This window comes from Siphateles boraxobius, unplaced genomic scaffold (assembly GCF_051911475.1).
Source record: "Siphateles boraxobius isolate OS27281-9 unplaced genomic scaffold, OSU_SipBor_1 3, whole genome shotgun sequence".
Lineage (NCBI taxonomy): Eukaryota > Metazoa > Chordata > Actinopteri > Cypriniformes > Leuciscidae > Siphateles > Siphateles boraxobius.
The window spans coordinates 4,495,651-4,517,748 of record NW_027508919.1 but is presented as its reverse complement, the minus strand read 5'-3'; the positions used below and the strand labels follow the sequence as shown (position 1 = coordinate 4,517,748).

Below are 22,098 nucleotides of genomic sequence, written 5' to 3'. Positions count from 1 at the left end.
TTTTTGCACATGTTTTGGCTGTTAGAGAAAATATATAAAAAAGTTCACAAACGAGAATGATTACAAAACTATAACTGTGTAAAAACAGTCAGCTTAAGGTACATGTTAAATGTCAAAATAACTCCGATACCATACATTAAGAGTTCTGTGGGGTCAGGGTAAATGAAGCATAAACAGCTGTGCCGTCACAACATGATGCCTTGTGCTCTATGGATCTGCCTGAAGTATTATCTGCGTCCCAATTCAGAGACTGCATCCTTCGAAGGCCGCATTTGAAGGCCGATTGCATCACAGCGGTGCGACAAAGGCTGTCCCAAATCGAAGGCTCCTTTAAATGTGGCCTCCAAATGCGTCCTTTGTTTCCCGTGCAATGAAGGACAACAGATGGATCATCCATGGCCTTGCCACCCCAGAATTCATTCCGCACCAGTGACAAGAGTTTTTTTTTTTTTTAGAGAAATTGCCTAATTAGACTTTTAAACGTACATCAGGTTTCAACTTATATATATAAATAAAAATGTCAAATGTTGACTTTATATATAATTGCATCTTAGTAATATATGTTTATACTCTTTATTATATACAGAAATGGACCGTGGTGAGCATTTGAGAACAATTTATTTTAGACTGTTGAATATAACTTTTTTTTTAAATCTAGTACAAACGTGATAAACGGCATGTGTCACAATTGCTTGGCGACAAGAACAGTCTTCTGTAGGCTAGACCGTCCCATTTAACAACGCTCAGTCCTACCTTCGTGGCTTTCGAAGGATGCAGCCTCTGAATTGGGAAGCAGCTATTGAGTACACTAAAACTTGCGTTTTGCATAAGTAGTAATTTCATAGATGCCTCTCCTAAAACTCCTTACAAGAGATGAAAATACATATAAATGTGTCAATTGTTGTACAGAGCTATACAATTAATGTGGATAGCAGGTCAGATCATTTGATCTCAATGAAAAGTTGATGGGAAATGTCTGATTTGTCTTGCGAGTCATTTTTCTAAAGTAAAAGTTCTAGGAAAAAGAAGTGAGATTGTATAGATATATTTTATTTCCTTAGGGTGATGATTAACCCTATAAAGCCTACTGTACTTAGCAAGCGAAAGGCCTTTTAGTACAATTCAAAAAATGTCCTCCTTCAAGTCATGCTACGTGTGTCTTTTTGCTGTGAAAACTTTGCTGATTTTTATAAAGAAAACAAACTTATATTGTTAGTAATATTTCATGATGAACACTTACTAGACTGAAGCAACTCAGATTTACTTGATTATCCATATGTCATGTTAAAATGTGAGTATCAAATATGATACATCAGGCTTTTGAGGCTTTTATTACATTATGCACCCCCCTCCTCCCCTCACAATAAAAACTACAGAGCTTTGATCATAAAACTAAGCATTTATAATATCACCTTCAGAGACATATTATTAGGAGATATAGATAGAGTGACAACTGATATTTATGCATTTAAGTACAAAGATCTCATTGATTTACATTACAAGCTATCAGAATTTCATTTTACTTTTTGGCCATATAAATAATAACAACTGCATCCAATTGCATATTTTTGTACAGTTTGATCCTCTGAATAAAACTGAGGTGTTTTTCCTCCTTGAGTCTGAGCTCCATATTCTCACTATCATACTACAGTATATGAGACAACCAGCCTGATGTATTAAATATGATACTCAACAAAAACATGCATGCTTTCCCCCTAAATATTATTTCCTATGTCAGGCTTTACAGGGTTAAGTTTTGTTTCCCTCCTCCTATCCCATCTGACACAAACCTGATCATTTCTGTTTGGGGATAGCTGATTAAATCACTGAAAGGATACAGAGAGTGAAAACAATGTGAGCATTAGAAGATCACTCAAGAATGTCTGGACCAATTTCGCATTTGAATAGAATCATTAGCATAGAGCAAGGCCACCGATTCTCTCCTTGACTTCCAGCAAATCTGTGCATTTTAAATGAAGCTCTCTGATCAAACATGGCCATTAGGAATAAAGCTACCTACCCCAGAGACCCTAATGGCCTGTGAAATTCCTTGTTTGATGATACTCTGACACTACAAGGTCCACCACTTCTGGGAATTATGGGAAAAAGAAAATGCTAGCCTTCCCCAAAACGGGTCATGAGAGGAGAGATGAAAAGGGAAGACGTGAGCGAGAAGCAGAGTCAGATAGGAGGGCTGCACTTTGTCCTGGACTTTTGAGCTGCTCTGTTGTTCGCTGCTGGATGTCTTTTTCACTCTGCGCTCCTCCGTTGTGTCGTTGCAGTTGAGAGCTGAGAGTGAAGAGAGACCCGAGTGAAGATGTCTGTCTGCACTCAGCTGGGTCTGCTGCTCTGGAAGAACTTCACCTATAGAAGGAGACAAACGGTGAGGACCACAGATTTATTTTGTATTTATCGTTCTGGTTTTCTCGTTGGTTTTCCATCTACTTTCACTTACAAGAATAACATTTATTTAAATGCAAATATCATTTTGTGTTACGCATTATGTTTAGGAATATAGCTTACTAAAAAGGGTCAAATGTGTAACATTTATGATTCATTTAACATCATGCTGCTATTAGAGATAATAATAAAATGATAATTATTAGAGATCAAAATCGAACCTGGAGATTTTTTAGTCACTTTAGATTTCATTTTATGAGCTCTTCATTTCTGGAAAGTTATATAATCTGAGGAACGTTTTTATACCATAACAACCCACATTCAGTTATTTTAACAACATTTCAATACAGAATGTTGCTACATAAATATTCACAGGCCAATGCAAATTCAAATCACTTTGTATGGGACTCTCCTAAAAGTGATGCAGATACAGACAGACATAGAATTCAAATCTCAATCTCCTTAAAAACAGGATATTTTACTCTTCAAATCATTACAAAACATGATGTGTTCTATATAGAACCTTTTAGGCTGGGGATCACATCATGAGATCATTTTATGGATTTCATTTTAATTAATTTTTTGTTTTAATTAAATTGTATTAATTAAACAGCTTGCAAACATACTCTATCTCTATTTAAAATTGAAATAACCCTTTACACATGAAAGTATTATGCAATCATTTAAGACATTTCCTCTTCTATAGAAACTTTTTGGCATAAAGCATTCTTGAAAATTGAGTCAAGAACCCTAGGGTTATTTCCTAAGAGTGTGGCTGTATTTTGATTTATAACATGTTACTGAAATTTGTGTTTTTACAAGGTACTTCCAAGAATATGGTAATTAAAAAGTATTTTTTGTGAAATTATAAATAAAAATATGTAAACACAAGATTACCATGATACTACCATGGTACATGTCTTAAAGCATGGTTGGCCTAGTATGTCCAGAAACATGTTGGAAACTGATACTTTTTATATCTAAGGACTTGCGTGAAAATACGGTACTTAATTTACTTTTCTACAGTTTAATGGTTTAAAACAGTATTGTTTTGCATTGTATTGTTTAAAATAAATAAGCATTACCCACAAAAGTGCAAAATGTAGAAAGAGTGGTCAGATGGCTTTCATTCTCTATATTGGGTCGATGCAGACATGCCATGTAGTTCTATGTCTGGAGGGTCTGATCGATTCCCTGTCATGTATTAATAATAAATGTTGTTAATAAAAACTTGCCCTTGATGACATTACTCACCAGAAGCCCTTACTTTAGACATTGGAGGCTGGGAGCATTTTTTCCCTTAGAGCTGTATAAGTCATGTTTGGTCTCTAGTGTCTGCACTTCAGAAAACGCTGACTGTTTTTGTCCTCATGTGTTTGACTTGTGCAGCTCCAGCTGCTGACGGAGATTGTGTGGCCTCTCTTTATTTTCTTCATCCTGATCTCCGTGAGGTTGAATTACCCGCCTTACGAACAACATGAATGTAAGTAAACTCCACAGTTGTGGACTTTTTAACCTGTGAATAGAAAGAAAAGCATTTAAAGAATTGATGCTGTTGTGCTTTGTCTTCACAATGCAACATTTATCGTGTTTTGCAACTTTAAATTCCCGACTTGGCATTGGAAAACTAAATGGCTTCCACGTGTTGCTCGGAAAACAACTTTTGCACTTCAACATGTGCATATTAATTGCATTGCATAACCTAAATACAAGGTGTATTCAGGGGTGAAGATGCACGTTTTGTTTCATTGCACGATTCTTTATGGTGCGTTATTATCAGATGAGTCAAGCTCGCAGGGTGTTTATCAGTTCTCGCTGATAACTAGAGGAATTGGTCTTCTGTCAGTCACAGATGGTGTGCAGAAAGATAAGGTGATGTTATGAGGAGCATGCTGGGATTTAAAATTTTAGAGAAAATTTAAACATGGACAAAATTTTCTACATTTTATCGTCAGCTGTTATTTGATAGTACAGTGAAATTGATGTTCGCATGTATTAGCTGGTTTGTTCAGTGTATCGTTACATCTTGTTTAATAGCACCTGAGCTTTTATTGTGCCTGATTGTCTTTCTAACCTCATTGGCAAAATTTTATATATAAGGAACGTCACCCCTCATGCCAGGGCATTAATTACTCATGAACTCAAAACAAAATGCCTGACTATTAGCCTTTGAAAAGACATACTACATTAAATGTAGTATCTTAATGGATACGATTTTGGGAGATTGTGAACTTTCTGTTCTTCTTTGTGGAACTGTTAGCCTTGGTCATGAGATCTTGTTGACGTTCAAATGTGTCTGTGTGCTACCGCTTTGGTTTAAACAGGATATAAGAGGCACAGAGCAGAATTTCACTTCTCTTAAAGTCTGGATTTGTGTGATGATGGATGAGTACAGGCATGTTGCAACCTCTCTTGCTGAAGTGATTAAATGGACGTAGAACAATGTCCATCATGTTGGTAATAATCAATTTTAGGACTTCAAAAACCAGCAATATTAATTAAGTCCCTTAAGCTGTAAACACACAAATTATTTGGATGAATGAATCCCAAGAAATATTTCACCTAAAAAAAACCAAACATTTTATTTACAAAGAAATTGATTATACAAAAATTAATAATAATTTCTAAACCATAAAGATTTATTTTTGTATTGTGTTATGACATTTAAGCACATTCTGTAAAAATACTGTAATGCATGATATTTTAATTTTAAAATCAGCATAAATTAAAAGACGTACAACAAATACTGCCAGGATATATAAAAATGTCATTTATTATCATAATTATAATATATACAAGTTACATTTTTATATATCCTGGCAGTACATCTGTACATCTTTTAATTTATGTTGAATTTAAAATAAAAATACGTTTTCATTATTACATGTTTATATATATACATTATTACAGTATTTTTTAAAGAATATGCTTAATTGTATAACAAAATACAAAAATAAATCTTTATGGTTTATATATATATATATATATATATATATATATATATGTGTGTGTGTGTGTGTGTGTGTGTGTACTGTGTATATATATATATAATAAAAATAAAAATTCAGTCTTTCATGAGAACTGGGGAAAATGTGCTTGATTATTGTAGAAAAAAAGAAAATAATGTTCCTAAAAATAGGCTTCATATTCTTAAGTTACAAAATAGCCTATAACTTCTTCATTTTCTTTTTAGTTTAAGTATGACCCATATATGCTTTTCAACAGATTCACCCTGTTATAATTTTTTTTAAATTAAATATATGGAATTGAACAAATATCCTCAGAATTGATTACTTCGTGCTTAAAGTATTATCTTATCTTTGCTGTGCTCAGCAATGGAGCAGCTGGCAGTCTTAAGGTTGACTGATAGCGGACCTATACATTCGACTCATTATAGAACAGTGAGCCTCTGGTGTGGGTGGATGGGGGTGGGGTGCATAGGACACATATACTGCTTAGGTAATCACTTGATAAGGTCTCCTGGTAGAGCATGTTTCTTCCAGGGATGGGGAGTCCGATTTTTGCTGATGTTTTTAAGTTCTGTGGGAAGATAAGGAAGTCTAAGGGTGCACGTCCACTGTCTGTGCTGTACATGGGCATGGGGATTGGCCGCAGTCCAATTTCTGGGAGGTAGAACTAATCAAAATCTCATCCGGCACATCATGTCCATGCCATTGGATTTCAATCTTTTAGCGAATTACTCACTATCTAAAAAGCTCCCCGTTATCATGATCAGTCGTCGTGCATGAAGTAGATGAGCTTTTGAAGTTTTTTTATTTTACAAGAAATATACTTTTTCTGAAATCATCCCTGTGTGTTGATTATGCTGGTTTTATCGTGTACACTTTCTTCTCTTCTGTTCTCCTAGAAGGCCTTAATGTGGAAACTCTTTTCAACCCTCTTCAATAAGGTAGTTTATTTCGTCTCCCTTTATTTGTTACAGGTCACTTTCCCAACAAAGCCATGCCCTCAGCAGGCACCCTGCCATGGATCCAGGGCATTGTCTGCAATGCCAACAATCCGTGCTTCCGACACCCAACCCCTGGAGAATCTCCGGGAGTCGTTGGGAACTTCAATGATTCCATGTAAGTTGTTGCCTACAGCTGAAGATTTCGAAATAACAGGATTGTCAGCTCTAATGTGACCTATTATATGTAATATAAAACATTGAGTGCAATTTTGTAATAATTCTGCTTTCTTTATTAGAATCTCACGCCTGTTTTCTGATGCCAAGAAGATCTTACTGTACAGTCAAAATGACAAGAGCTTAGATGGATTCAAGGAGCTTATCAGTGCAGTAAAAGTCATGCAAAATAACACAGCTGGTGAGTACAGTACAGTGGCCTAGAATAAAAACATTTCACATTTTCTTAAAGAAATTGCTCACCTGAAAATGTCAATTCTGTCTTCATCCTCTTATCATTCCAAACTTCAAATGCCTGAGCTGTTCTTTTCCATAAAGTGAATGCATACAGTGACCAAGCGCTTAAAAGGACAAAAAAGACATCATAGCACAATAAAAGTGATCCATATGACTTGTGCACTGTACTCCAAGTCTTCTAAAGCCATATTTACATTTATGCATTTGGCAGACACTTTAATTCAAAGCGACTTGCATTGCATTCAGGGTATTTTTTTTCTTTCCCTGGAAAATCGAACCCATAACCTTTGCATTGCTAGAGCCATGGTCTACTGCTTGAGTTAAATAACAACATATTCATTTATATTCAAACTTCAAAAATCAGTTGAGGGACCCACAAGAACCAATGGCATTCGGCATCATTAACATCATAAACTTAACGTTTTTATACATCAAGTATGCAAATGACCAAATGAGATGCAAGCACTAAAGCGTGAAGATTTTTTCAGAAATGTCCATAGCAAATACTTCTAGCATGAAGAGACTCATTTGAATTATTAGTAAATCCCTGTAAACATACAAGTAAAAGGTTGATGCCCATCAGTCTTTGAGGATTTGTTGGAATGGTGATTTTTTTCCACTGGGAGAGAAGGTGGGTGGCTGAATGAAGGATCAAGCCTTTCATACAAGCCATGGCAAGTCGGTTTGAGGGCTAGTGTGGGTGTAGAATACACACACATTCCAGAATCCAATCCTCTAGCATTACCTTCTCCATTCAATTCACTTAGCGTGTGCTGGGTAAGCAGCGTGAACTATCTCTTCCTGTTCACAGACTTCTCTTCTCACGCTAAGTGAGCTTTAATCGCATTTCTATGCCTAATGGAGGAAAGGCTGTACAGACGCCATTATAGAACGTCTGTAGTAACAATTTACAGAGCGCATTTAACATGAAATGTACAATTACATTTTTAGATCTGTGACAGTTAGTGAAATTGGTAGATGACATTTAATTGCTCCCTCCAGAGCTACACAGACAGAGAATAAAATAAAACCAAAATTGAGTTAAAATGTAACCATAATACACTGTTTTCCCAAAGTAGAAGAGTCTTAAAGAAAAAGAGCCCACCTGTTCAAATGAAAGTTTCATTATTGTGTCTCAGGCTGTCTTGCATGACAATAGGAATGCTTTGAACTCGCCATCCAGTCATTGTGAGGTTTATCGTGACATCCGCATGCCGCGATCTCATTCATTTCTGTCTTTATTCTCCTCTTTTGATTTCTACTAATGACAACAGATATGAAAGAGTTGAGTTCATTGGGTTTAGGTTATAGTTAAAGCTTAAACTCATTCACACCTAGATCATATGATAGCTGTAATGGTGGATTCACAGAGAGGTTTAAAAAGTTGCTTTACAACTAGCCACATAATGGGTTATAATGTTCATTAAAAACATCCAGGCTTAAAAAAATGACACCAATCGTTGAAATGGCCAAATGAACAATGTAATGGTGTTCTCTTTGGCTATTGAGGGTTTAGTTGAGCGTATGACTTGTATATTCACATACCTGTCCTGATAGCACTTAAACGGTTTGTGAACTTCCTGCAAAAAACAAACAAACAAAAAAAACTTTGTTCAAAAGTTTAAGGTCAGTACGATTTTCTTTGCAAAATATTAATACTTTTATTCAGAAACGATGCGTTCAATTGTTAAAAAGAGACAGTAAATATGTTCATAATGCTACAAAAGATTTCTATTTCAGATAAATGCTGTTCATTTGAACTTTCTATTCATAAAATAATCCTGAAAAATATATAATTAATGACTTTAAAAAAACATTACGCAGCAACATTTTTTCAACATTGATAATAAAATAAGAAATGTGTCTCGAGTAGCGAATCAGCAGAATGATTTCTGAAGGATCATGTGACACTGAAAACTGAAATAATGATGCTGAAAATTCAACTGCATTACAGAAATAAATTATATGTTAAAATATATTAAAATAAAAAACAGTTATTTTAAATTGTAATAATAGTTCACAATATTACCGCTTTTACCATATTTTTAATCAAATAGATGCAGCATTGGTGAGCAAAAGAGACTTCTTTCAAAAACAGAAAAAAAGGTCTTAACACAAACTTTTGAATGGTAGTGTGAATTTCAGACATAAATTACAACTGTCTAAGAATTGGATTACGGGTTTTGGAAACCCCTGCATTACATATACCAAGTATCCTGATTTCAACATGTAATTTATCCTGATTTCCCCTCATTTAGACTCTTTAAGACTTTCTCATTTTGAGCTTGCATATACCTGTCCTGTCTAAAAAGGCCTTATAGATGTAATTAGCCATGACTTTACAGAAGGTCCGTGCACATGTCTTTTCAGACCCCATTGCACTCCCCTATTTCTACCCCCTTAACCCACTTTTCAAAAGACTGATTAGTGTGGAAGCGAATGAATAGTTCAGGAATCTGCCACCTCCTGGGGGTTTCGCCCCTCCCTTAAGATGGACACACTTCCAGCCTTTGTTTCCATGAACAGCACAGAAGGAAGACATGGAGACAGTTGGGCTGCTGTGGGCGAGGGTTGTCGCAGATAGTTGTTAGCTAGGTGTGAATGACTAAACTTCACCCAAACACATTAGGTATGACTTTATGCATATGGATTGGAGGAGGGGGTGTCTACTGTTTGCGATCTCCAAATGTACAGACTATTTCCATCAAGAATAGGGATTTGTTTGGGACTCATCACTTCCATCAGATAATGTAAAACAACATTTTTTTTTAAGATTCATATCATCAAAGAGGTACTCTATCTTATGCTCACCAAGGCTGAATTTATTTATATTGATTTTAAAATGTAATATAGTCCTATGATGCAAAGCTGAATTTTAAGCATCATTAATCCAGTCTTCAGTGTCACATCATCCTTCAGAAATTGATGAATCTTTTCTGAATAAAAGTATTAATTTCTTTTTAAAAAATCAAAACTTTTTAACAGAAGTGTAATGTCACACAGTCAAGAAAAGAAAAGAGTCTTACGTAAATCTTTTCCATTTTAATGGATTTGTGTGGGCCACTTCATTCCCTTTTGAAGATTCCAGAACATTTAGGCAACTAGACTTCCCATGTGTTGTTTGTGGAATCACGCGATGAATCAGTCAACGTTTCTTTCCACGCCTAGGTGATCTGCACTTGCTGGCCTGCTCCGACATGTACTTGAACTTTGAAAGAGGAATGAAATTTAAGGAGAGCACATGAGTGTGTTGTTAACACTCTCAAAGGTTCGACACCTGAATGAACAGCGCTAAGTTTCAGCAAGTGAGCGCATGTATACTCAGAACAAAAGTTTGAGGTTTTCTAAAAATGTGATGTAAATTGATGGAAAGTGGGGTGCGTTTCCAAAATAATTAATCCTAAAATAGAGGGGTGGATCTGCTCAAATTGAAAGTCTGGTCAAATTGCTGAAAAACCTATAACTACAGCCATTGTATGTTGGTTTTGTAAAGCATTCCTTAACATGCACACACTAAAGTGGCATATTTGTCCTTAGGTTTCAAGCTGAAGGACTTCCTGCGTGAAAACGAGACGCTCTCAACGTTCCTCCAGCAAAATGCCTCCTTTCCCCAGAATTATGTGAAGAATATTCTGGAAGCTGATGTGAATCTTGAAAAGGTGAGCATCGAAAAGCATTATTTTGAAGGGGGAAAAAACAATGGGGACCATAAGATGACCCAAGTTCACCCATATCTTCCATGCTCAAGCTAAAACAAAGACCCAAACGTCACATCTGCTGTACAGTAATCACAGTGCATACAGTATGTAGGGCATGGTCATTGTTTCTAGGTCCATCTTCATAGTTTACACCACACATGCTGCTAAACTAACCCTGGGAATCAGTTAAAGAGAGGAAACCAGCATGCATCTCGAATTATTTTGGATATCAACAGCTGTTAGCGGTGTGACATGCCCTCAGGGCATTAAACAATCTACAGTCCTCATAAATGACCATAGGCAGCCTAGTTTTACCCTAATGTACCCTCACAATGTGTATTCAAGGCATCTAGTCTAAGTACTTTATAATGTCCCTCTCCTGATAATAAACTCATAGGTTATATGAACAGTTCTGTCCCGTCTATCTCCAAAACCCCTCAGGGATCACACGAACACCTTCTTATCTGCTCTCAACCTTACCGGTTATCACTGATGTTCTCCATGTTTAAGGTGCTGATCAAAGGTTTTGGCGTCCATCTGAGAGATATGTGCAGCTCCATCACACTTGAGGACTTTGTGACCATCCCAGACAAAGGGGTGGCGAGATTCACCCAGGACATCATCTGCAAGTCTCCAAATAGCTGGCTAGACCAGGCCGAGAGACACTTCAAGTCCAACCTGGATTTCCTCAAACCTCTTAGGGTAAGAAACATAGTACAGTGAATCAAAATGAACAGATCTGACATGTTTTTTTTTTTAAATCATGGTATTATCCTAAAATATTCACTGTACCATTGTATATATTAAAAGTATCATATTCTAATAAAAACCTATTGGTAAAACTTTAAAATAAGGTTTCATTAACAGACAATGAACAATACTTCTACAGCACTTGTTAATATTATGTTAATTTCAACATTTAGTAATACATTAAAAAAATAAAAGTTGTATCTGTTAACATTCGTTAATGTACTGTAATCTAACATTAACAAAGATAAATAAATGCTGTAAAAAATATATTCATTTAGGTTAGTTAATGATAGCTAATGCATTAACTATAATGTTAATGAATGGGACATTATTGTAGTGTTGCAGAATAATAAAATTCCACACAAAAATCAAAAGAAAAACATGAAAACAACATATTATTATTTCAGTGCAATTAATTAGTTAAAGTATTTACTTAAATATTACAATTCTGTTTATGTTTTTTTGTGCAAAAAAGGTTCTAAAACAGACTACATTGTCTTTATGCAAAATATAATATTCAAAATTTTCACTCTACCATCTGACATCATCTCTAAACCATGTTAATGTAAGAAGGGTGTCCAGGTGGTGTTGCTTTATTGTTAGCAAATGGTGTAAATTAAACTGTTGCTTAATAAGGTACCCCCACTGTGTGTCTGAGGGGGACAGAGGTCATCATCTTATCTTCCAAACCGGTGCAATATTTTCCTCTCCTCCTCCACTGCTGTTGATAGGGGTGTCAAAAACAAAACCAGGTGACTTTATCATTGGCGTCCATTGTGCCAAGACACAAACAACTCAACAAAGAGAAAGGGAAAAAGAAGGAAAGAGTTAGCGGGTTATGAAGAGCGTGGGAGGATGCATGTCGTTGCCTGTTGCCCTACACACCTACCTTAATGTAGCCTATAGCCTGAAGCCACGGTTGGAAGTTACAACAATCAACAGCTTCAGTTCCTCTGTTCCTCTTCTTCCTATGAACATTTCAAAGAAATGTGAAGATGTCAGGTTGACTCATAGATTACGCTGGTCAATGAATTGTGGAAAACCAGATTAATGGGTCATCTTAGTTTGATTTCACAGGCTGTTGGCATATAGAATGCATGGAATGAAGTGACCATAACATTTATGGTTCTTTGATCATTTACAGTCATGCAAATTAGATGCCTGAAGAATGAGTCAGCACTAACATGAGCCCCTTTCACACAGAGATTCCGGAAAATACACAGATAAAGCGACCCGAGATTTGATCCGGGTTCGTTTGATTTTGGTTCATTCACAATGCCAGTGATTTTCCGGAATCAGAGAGTGCGTTCACACAGAGCCCGTAAAGACACGTGACACGTAATGTCTCAGCAGCGTCTATAGTTTGTGTACGAGCTGCGATTTCTCTCTCGAGAAACCACGCTTGTGCATTTTTTTTCTCTGATTCGATCATAAACTAGCGGATTACGTACCGTTTCACTAGCCTGCTTTCACTTCACTTCAGCGTCATCATTACGACACGGCATTGATTACGGCTTTTGTTCACAAAGCGCGCGTTCCGGGACTGATCCTGGCAATGTTACTAGGTCCCCAACCCGGAATCGATACCGGGATCAATCCCGGCTCGTGTTTGCTTTCTCACAGAAGGTGTTCTGGCAATTTCCTGGCAATTTCCCGGGATCAACGCGCTGTGTGAAAGGGGCTGACTTTTTTCTTCAGGTTTATATATATTATAATATTTTATTTGCATAGTTGTCTAATGTAATGTTAATGTAAATATAGCGTAAGAACACAGTTACAAAATAAATGTGTATATTTATTTATATATAAAAAAAAAATATATATATATATAAATATATATATTTTTTTTAACTATGTAAATATATATGTATTTTAGACATATTCCATTTTATTTATTTTAACTTTGTGATCTAAGTCTAAAAATGTACATATATACTGTATAATGTAAATTATACAAATTTTACATAAAAAATATATATATAAAATGTATATTTTTAGACTTAGATATCTATATATATGTAAATTATACATATTTTGCATGAAAAAAAAAATATATAATGTAAATTTTGACATATATATATATATATATATATATATATAAAATGTAAATTATACAAATTTTACATAAAAAAAAAAAAATATATATATATATATATATATATATATATTATTTATTTATTTCAATAACTGCATTACAACTTATTACAATAATAATATTTTCTCTGCCTTTTACCAGTCGGACATAAGGACTAATGCAACTGATGTCCGTCAAGTTTCCAAAGCCACAGACAATCTTCTGGAGAGCCTGGGATCACTGGCTGTGGAGGTAGATCTCATATTATTTATTAAGCATTAAAGCCTATGAGTTTATCACTACATGCAAGGTAAACCAATCCTGAGCTGTTCTGTGAACTGTCAATCAACTGCAAATGAGTTGATCATAATTCGAACAAACATAACCCAGTGAGGCTCTAAACCGTCCCATGAGAGTGAAAGTGACATTTAATGGCGAGGACAACTGCTGGGCCTGTGACGCAGGAGTACAGGTGTCACATTGGGCCTGCATGTGTCGATGAGTTCGGTAGTGTCTCGTTTGCCAGCTGTAGTGGTGCACAGTGGGAGGAAGAGAAAGTTGATTCAACTCCCAGCTGGACAGATATACAACCAAGCACAGCTGAACAAGCATCCAGAGAGAGAGAGTCACACAATCTATACAGCAGTCATTATCTAAAGACTGCAATAAAGACGTTTGCTTTACACAGAGAGATGGGCGTTCATGACCTGTTTGCCCATACAAAAGCCTCTCTGTTCTCTGCTTAACTGAAAGGGAAACCTTTGGCTGCAAGTCTCACTGAATGGAACATTAAACTCAACCCATTGCTCTAATCTGGCTCACCCTCATGTTTGAGACGGATGGTGAATTCCAGTAACCTTTTACTGTGTTGGTATGAGACTGGATGAATGCTGATTAAAGTGCAATATTAAAACAATACATTAGACATATAAAAACCTTGAACGTTTTATACTTTAAAATGAATTTGTTTCAATTATATATATTGATTTAAAATATATATTTTTGTTTTACTGTTGCAGTGCAGTTATTTAGGAGTTTTCTCTGTACAGCTTTGTTTTATAAGGGACATGAGGGGACATTATCCCTCCCTCTGTGAGAGTATTTTTGCGGTAGGACATCTGTTGCACTCTCCGCCCTCCATTCTCTTGGCACTTTTACACTAAAATAGCAGCAAGTGACTTGCATGCTTGCTGAGGCAGATCCGTAAGGCTCACGTGGTTACAACCAGCAAAGCTTTATGCTGTGCACCACACCTGGTTTAAAATGAATGACCAGGAGACACAATTCTCTACTCAGTGGACCTATCCCAACCTGAAACTATCCTACTGTTTACTGCATATTATTCAGTATATACTGCATACTATTTTTTGATTAAATGTGCTCATTATGTGCACAGAATACATACTATATACTAGAGAAATAATAAATGTAGTGTGCTTATCCGAACATAGCCAGGTGTGAAAGAAAAATCACTAATGAGATTTCGTTAATGTCTCAGTTGCTTCTCTTAGACAGCAAAGAGATTAAATGGGGACACTCTGGAGAGTTATTCGTAAGTCTTATAATAAAAATGAAAGTTTCCTCTTGGGTTTGCTTTACCGTGAAATATCTTGACCAGCACAGAATAATATTTCTCTTCTTGTCAGCCATCCTCCAAAAGCAAACCTCCCAGTTTAGACATGCATTTATGTTAGATTTCTATGTTATGTTTGACAATCTTTTGTGTGTTGAAAAGCAGAACCAGCTTTTCATGGAAGGGTTTATTTTTCTAATGCTAGTTGTGTTCAATTTGACAGGCCCTCGGGGCATCTGCACTCTGGATTCAGGATTGTTGGTTAAACATCCAAACAGGAGTTAGACAATGACAGTAGCTGTTAAGGATTTTGCAAGCATGGCCTGCACTGGCATAAATAATGGAACACTAACATTATTCCTTGTAATGCTCGTCAAATTTCTCTTAGATGTACTGTTAAAGGGATAGTTCTCCCAAATTTTTTTTATTATTTACTCACGCTCATGTTGTTCCAAACCCGTATAACTTCCTTCGAGGAAACACAAAAGGAGTCGCTCTTTTAGGCTCTTTTCAATTACAATGACTAGAAACTGGAGCTGTCGCTCTCTAAAAAGGACACAAAAGCATGTATCATGAGTAGTTCAAACAACTTGTGAACTATGTTCCAAAGATTTCATGGGTTTGTGAACTAATCACTCTTTTGAATTGAATGTTTTCAGTTAATTATTTGATTCAAATCACAAAAAATTATGTCTGAATGATAAATTCATGAATCGGATTGAAACAATTCTCAAGTGTCAGTCTCAATGATCTGGTCACGAACATTTACATACACCAATTGCTTAAATTGCTATCATATGGGCTCAGTTGGATATAGTGTTGAATTAACTACTTGAGAACGTCTTTGGTTCACTGCAGTTTTAAGGAGAAAATACTCAGCAATGGTGTTGACATGAATTTACTCATGGTTTGTCTTAAAGCATATTAAAAACACCACATAGACGTATAAACAATGTTAAAACCTTGATTTTTACCAGAGGGAGACTTTAAATAAAATCCTTATGGGTTAGGAACAACATGAGGGTGATAGGATGACAGAATTTTTCTATTTTGGGTCAACTAATTGATTAAAAACACACACCAGCTTAATATAGAAAATGACATGCCCGTTTAACAAAAAAATGATGTGTGATTACATATCAATCAGACTTCTTGACTCGGTTAAAATTGTAACATTCATCATTCTTTCAGCTGGCCAGTATGAGGAGCTGGAGTGACCTGCGAAATGAGATCCTGTTTCTGACCGAAAACGCCACCGGCTCTCCGAGTCTGATGTACAAGGCTGTGTCCCGTATTGTGTGTGGACACCCGGAAGGAGGTGGTCTCAAGATTAAATCCCTCAACTGGTACGAGGACAGCAATTTCCAGGCGCTGTTCGGCAGCCACAACGACAGTGATGACGAACCGGTTTCAGTCTACGACAATACCACCAGTACGTCAAACCTACGACTGTTTCTTTTTTAGTATTATAAATATGATATTATAGTATTTATTAATACTTTGAATTAGCTTTATATTTTTCAGTTTTCAAATTAACTATAGTTTTAGTCATTTTGTTGTCTGTTTGTTATTATTTTTATATTTAGCTTTTTTTATTTCTGTTTCAGTACTATTTTTAGGCTACTAAATTTTGTTTAGGTTTAAGTTTATGTTTTTCATCTAATATTTATATTCTGCTTTATTTCAGTATTATTTCAATTAACAAAAAAAAAATTATATAGTTTTAGTTAACAATAACAACCCTGACCTACAACAGCAATTAACATGCTTTTTCATAAACTGCATGCACTGCATTGGAAATAACATACTAGCAGTAAAGACCTTATTCACAGCAGCGCCATGACAGGTATGAAAGTGAGGCTGTGAGGGATAGACCTGCCGTGTTTCCAATGGCATCCGCTGTAAAAAGCTGTATAAAGCTCCTAGATTACTTACAATTTTCCACAGCTTATATTGTCTGGAGTTTTTTGTCAACTGAAATTTCTTGGAAAGATATTTTTCCAGTGTTTCATGAGCAGAACAATCCAAAAATACATTAAATAACAATACAGCCCATTGAAGAGATGCATGTCTGTCCCTCACAGCCTCGCTTTCATTCCAATTAAAAATCAAAGATGGCGCTGCTGTGAATAAGGTCTATACAATACGATACGGAGTATGCCGTAAACGGATGCTACAGTTGTCCTTTAATGCATATTCTCATGCATTGTGTTTCTAGCTCCATACTGTAACAACTTGATGAGGAACATGGAAGCCAGTCCCATCTCTCGGATGATCTGGAGGGCATTGAAACCTCTTCTGATGGGGAAGATCCTCTATACGCCACATAGCCCTGCAACCCAGAAGATCATTCATGAGGTAACCATATTGAAAAAAACATGTGCATGATGCATACATGAATCTGCAGTGCAATTGGAGCAACTTCCTAATTCTTTCCCAGGTCAATAAGACGTTTCAGGAGCTAGGAATTCTACGAGATTTAGGAGGAATGTGGGAAGAAGCCAGACCGAAGTTTTGGAACTTCATGGAGAACAGTGAAGAAATGGATCTGATGCGGGTATGTAATGTCTGGTGGTTGCGGTGCAGGACTAGAACTAGTCAATATTACTGATATTGAAGCTGATGTCAACGTCCATTTTTTTGTTCTTCCAAACACAGACGCTTCTTCGAAACAACGCCACTGCTAGTTTCTTTAATGCCCAGTTGGCTGGGACTCAGTGGAACGTGGATGATGTTTTCAGCTTCTTGTCTAAGCACTCCGAGGACACGCGTCCCCATGGGACGGCATTTACGTGGCGGGATGTCTTCAATGAGACGGACCAGGCCATTATGAGCATATCCCGTTTCATGGAGGTCAGAACAGCTCTCTTTCATACTACCTTATCCTTTCTTTCTCCTCCCACACACATCCTTTCAATCTCATAATCCATCTGTCTCCCACATACATACTTTCACATTAAACAGGTTAACAACCTAACATCAGTTAAATAGGACACGCATGTCACAACCAGCCGGATTTCAAGTTTTTCGGGAGAAAGGCACATGCGAAATGTGCTTGGATGACCTGTTGCATGAATTGAGTGGGTTTTGGGGGTTTTAATATATGTCTATTTCAGCAATATAATGTCTGTTAGTTTGACAAAAGGAGATTTGAAAGATAAAAAGGAAGTGAAAATCAACTTTTATTTAGGCTAAAGACATTGTTCCCTAGCCATCGGCATTTTTAATGGGTCAAAAGTTCCCTTTTACAATAATACAAGAACAAGCCAAAGATCATTACAGGTCAAATAGATTATTTTAGATCAGGTATAAAAGTTATTGATTAAACCGCACACCACAACATGTTTACAGTGTAATATGGTCAAATAAAATCAATTCACTATCACTAAACAGAGAAAGTTAGATTGTGACTACATTTTTTTATTTATTTTTTACAGTGTGTAAACCTGGATAAACTTGAACCGGTGAGCACAGAGGAGAAACTGGTGAATGAGTCCATGAGTCTCCTGGATAACAGAAAGTTCTGGGCAGGAATTGTGTTCCTAGACGTACAGCACAACACCTTGGAACTTCCACCACACGTCAATTACAAGATCCGCATGGATATCGACAACGTGGAACGCACAAACAAGATTAAAGATGGGTAAGTTTGCTTTTCTCAGTTGTCCAATGATGGAAATTTCCATTTGAATGAGTATGGTTGCTATGAAATCAGATGCTTATTGTGTTTTTTGTTGGCAGGTATTGGGATCCTGGTCCCAGGGCTGATCCCTTTGAGGATATGCGGTATATTTGGGGAGGATTTTCTTACCTTCAGGATGTAGTTGAACACAGCATCATCAGAGCAGTTACTGGGACCAAAGAGAAGACTGGTGTTTATATCCAGCAGATGCCTTATCCATGTTATGTAGATGATATGTAAGTATTCCACCTCACCGCACATAAACCTAAATGAATTACAGAGATGACAAATTATCAAGGGTCATCTTTAAACTACTTCCCCTGCTGAAAAAATGGCATAATAATAATACATTTTATAATGTGCTTTTCAAAAACCCAAAGCGCTAGTCCGGCATGCTTGTCCTGACTGCTTTATGTTTGTCTTTCAGTATGTTATATAACAGCAGGAACAATTATTGAATATTCTTCTAATTTCTCATAGTTTCCTTCGCATTATGAGCCGCTCCATGCCTCTTTTCATGACTCTGGCCTGGATGTATTCAGTGGCCATCATCATCAAAGGCGTCGTCTACGAGAAAGAGGCCCGACTGAAAGAGACCATGAGGATTATGGGACTAGACAACGGCATCCTGTGGTTCAGCTGGTTTATTAGCAGCCTCATCCCTCTTCTCGTCAGTGCAGGCCTGCTTGTTCTTCTACTCAAGGTACTATAGACATCAGCAAATCTTATTTCCTTTTTTAAAATACTTTTTCACATACTTTTCCCCTACAAAAAACTTAATTCAATTATCAAAGATTATTTAGATTTGGTTACACTTTATTTCGATGGTGCACATTAGACATTCTACTATCTATAAGTAACTTTGCAACTACATGTCAACTAACTGTCATTAGAGTATTAGTAGACTATCTGCTTAATATCTGCTAACACTTTATTTTGATGCTATCCAACAGACACTCTACTGACTATAAGTAACTTTAAAACTATGTACATGTCAACATATTCTACTAACCTGAACCCTAACACCTAACCACAACCTAACAGTCTACTAATACTCTAATGAGAGTTAGTTGGCATGTAGTTGCAAAGTTACTTACAGTTAGTAGAATGTTTTAAGTGGACCATCGAAATAAAGTTTCCCTTACTCAAATAAGTAATAAGTAATATTAATTAACTACATGTACTTACCATAGAGTTCACCATTAGGGTTAGGGTTTAGTTTAGGGTTAGCAACTTGTAATTATGCAGAATTTATATATACCATTGCTGTTTTCCATTATTTAACATTGGAGTTAACAATAACAACACTAAATAATAATAATTATTATTAATAAGAAATACTATAATAACATAAATAATACTAAAATAGCACTGTTATTATGACTATTATTCATTTTTCATCAAAATAGCTAGTGACAAATGTTCAAACCACTCAGTCCAGAGATACTCAACCTGATTTCTTTTTCCTTTTCAGATGGGAAATCTCCTGCCCTACAGTGACCCTGGCGTAGTCTTTCTCTTCCTCGGGTCATTCGCTGTGGTAACCATCATGCAGTGTTTCCTAATCAGTACTGCATTCGCACGTGCCAACCTGGCAGCGGCCTGCGGTGGCATTATCTACTTTACCCTTTACCTACCTTATGTGCTGTGCGTGGCTTGGCAAGACTACGTGGGCTTCACCGCCAAAGTCATCGCTGTGAGTTTTACGACCACCTATGGAAAATAGCTAAACTTTACAATTACAAATGTGTGTGTGTGTGTGTAGCGCCATCGGTTGTTGCTGTGCTGGGCCAAGTGCATTACATTATTGTACAGTATATTGCATAAGGAAACACATTTATACTGATTCCCTTATCTAAAATGACTTACATGGGTGATGAAAATATCTTAACTGTAAAATTGCACTTTAAACCCATTGTAGGCTAACACTAGATTACAAGGAATCTACACTGGGGTGTTCCTGTTTAAACTAGTAAAATAGCAGTGATAGATTAAAGATCTGGGACACTAATACAAGAGTTCAGTTAAAGGTGAGCAAGCAGTGAAGAGTTACTGAGATTACTTTGATCAAGGCACTTAACCCCGGGTTGTTCCAGGATGGTTTGATGCTGCATGGCTATTGGCTACCTAGTTACTTGTAATTAAAGTGACTTACTGTAGGACACACTGGTCCAGCCGACCAATCAGAGCACATTGCTCTTTTCAGAAGGAGGGGCTTCATAGAGACAGGAACTGGCAGACTGGGAGGAGAGGTGCTGCAACAAAGTAAAATATGCTAAAAGTAATGTGTTTTATACATTCAAGCATGAAAACCTATTCTAGTAGACCCCAAAAACAAAATCAAGACTTTGTAAATGGGCATAATATAATCTTTAACAGTTTGAATTTATTCAAACGAAAACAATAGTTAAAAAAAGTAATGTAAACAAGAAACTGCAAGAAACCTTGACTGAAAATTTAAGTGGACTTTCAGGAGGGAAAAAAAAAGAACACTACTTACGTCTAATTTGGTTGTCTCCACAGAGCTTACTGTCTCCAGTGGCATTTGGGTTTGGCTGTGAGTATTTTGCACTGTTTGAGGAGCAGGGTGTGGGCATCCAATGGAATAACCTCTTCGCCAGCCCATTGGAAGACGACAAATACAACCTCACCACCTGCCTCATCCTCATGTACTTTGATGCCTTCCTGTATGGGGTCATGACCTGGTACATTGAGACCGTGTTCCCAGGGCAGTATGGCATTCCCAGGCCGTGGTACTTCCCCTTCACTAAATCTTACTGGTTTGGAGAGAAAAACACAAGCAATACTGCAATACATGGAAAGAAGGGCAATGCTGGGGGTAAGAAACCTTTTTGATCAAAAATGTTTTTTTGAATTCTGGCCAAACTGAGAAACTAATGAGTTTCACTAATAAAGTTTCAAATATATGAATGATTACTCATACATATTAAAAATGTATTTAATTTTTTCAACAACAAAAAAATATAAAACATGCTAGACAAAATCATAGTTTAAATGGTACAGGAGAATTTAGGCATCACAGCATAGCAAATAAATATCAAATTTTCATACTGTACATTATACAGTATGAAAAACGTATATCTATTTGCTACAGATGAAATGTAATAGGGTTATTAACACTAAGTGAGTGTTGGATGATGGCAAAGGTCATCTAAATGTAAAAATAAAATATTGAATATTGAAATAAATATTGTACATCACTTTTATTTTTATATTAAGCATGTAAATGCAGCTGCAAATTTGTTCATTAGACATATTCTTCACTAAAAAGAGTAACAAAATGGACTAATTGTGTTTTGTGTTGTTTTTTTCAAGCCGTTTGTATTGAAGAGGAACCCACTCACCTTGAACTGGGAGTTTACATTGAGAATCTTGTGAAGGTCTACCGTCACGGTAAAAAGCTAGCTGTCGATGGCTTGACACTTGGCTTCTATGAGGGGCAGATAACCTCCTTCCTAGGTCACAACGGAGCTGGAAAAACTACCACCATGTAAGTTCAAATTCTGAAATTAGTATAAA

The 22,098-nt window shown here is 36.4% G+C and overlaps 1 protein-coding gene and 1 long non-coding RNA gene across 3 annotated transcripts in view; one reads left to right on the top strand and one right to left on the bottom strand.

Annotated features, from left to right (window-relative positions):
- Positions 1 to 22,098, top strand: part of abca1b (ATP-binding cassette, sub-family A (ABC1), member 1B) — a 46,087-nt gene that overhangs the window by 9,169 nt on the left and 14,820 nt on the right. For both annotated transcript variants that reach the window (XM_077247508.1, XM_077247507.1), the window contains exons 2-18: positions 2,283 to 2,383; positions 3,790 to 3,883; positions 6,344 to 6,485; positions 6,607 to 6,725; positions 10,319 to 10,440; positions 10,990 to 11,181; positions 13,466 to 13,555; positions 16,068 to 16,308; positions 17,095 to 17,234; positions 17,317 to 17,433; positions 17,535 to 17,729; positions 18,314 to 18,519; positions 18,618 to 18,794; positions 19,039 to 19,261; positions 20,033 to 20,254; positions 21,082 to 21,397; positions 21,895 to 22,069. In XM_077247508.1, the coding sequence (XP_077103623.1) occupies positions 2,318 to 2,383; positions 3,790 to 3,883; positions 6,344 to 6,485; positions 6,607 to 6,725; positions 10,319 to 10,440; positions 10,990 to 11,181; positions 13,466 to 13,555; positions 16,068 to 16,308; positions 17,095 to 17,234; positions 17,317 to 17,433; positions 17,535 to 17,729; positions 18,314 to 18,519; positions 18,618 to 18,794; positions 19,039 to 19,261; positions 20,033 to 20,254; positions 21,082 to 21,397; positions 21,895 to 22,069 (2,837 nt within the window). In that variant the 5' untranslated portion in view covers positions 2,283 to 2,317. The remainder of the gene's footprint in view (positions 1 to 2,282; positions 2,384 to 3,789; positions 3,884 to 6,343; positions 6,486 to 6,606; positions 6,726 to 10,318; positions 10,441 to 10,989; positions 11,182 to 13,465; positions 13,556 to 16,067; positions 16,309 to 17,094; positions 17,235 to 17,316; positions 17,434 to 17,534; positions 17,730 to 18,313; positions 18,520 to 18,617; positions 18,795 to 19,038; positions 19,262 to 20,032; positions 20,255 to 21,081; positions 21,398 to 21,894; positions 22,070 to 22,098) is intronic.
- Positions 1,030 to 22,050, bottom strand: LOC143756786 (uncharacterized). Its single transcript, XR_013210324.1, has 15 exons — positions 21,924 to 22,050; positions 21,059 to 21,335; positions 20,714 to 20,813; positions 18,688 to 18,823; positions 17,103 to 17,208; positions 13,463 to 13,547; positions 12,119 to 12,197; positions 11,870 to 11,950; positions 10,960 to 11,175; positions 9,808 to 9,989; positions 8,327 to 8,361; positions 7,887 to 8,039; positions 6,788 to 6,885; positions 3,655 to 3,916; positions 1,030 to 2,364 (listed from the first exon to the last, which is right to left on the bottom strand). It is a non-coding gene; the product is annotated as an uncharacterized LOC143756786 (long non-coding RNA).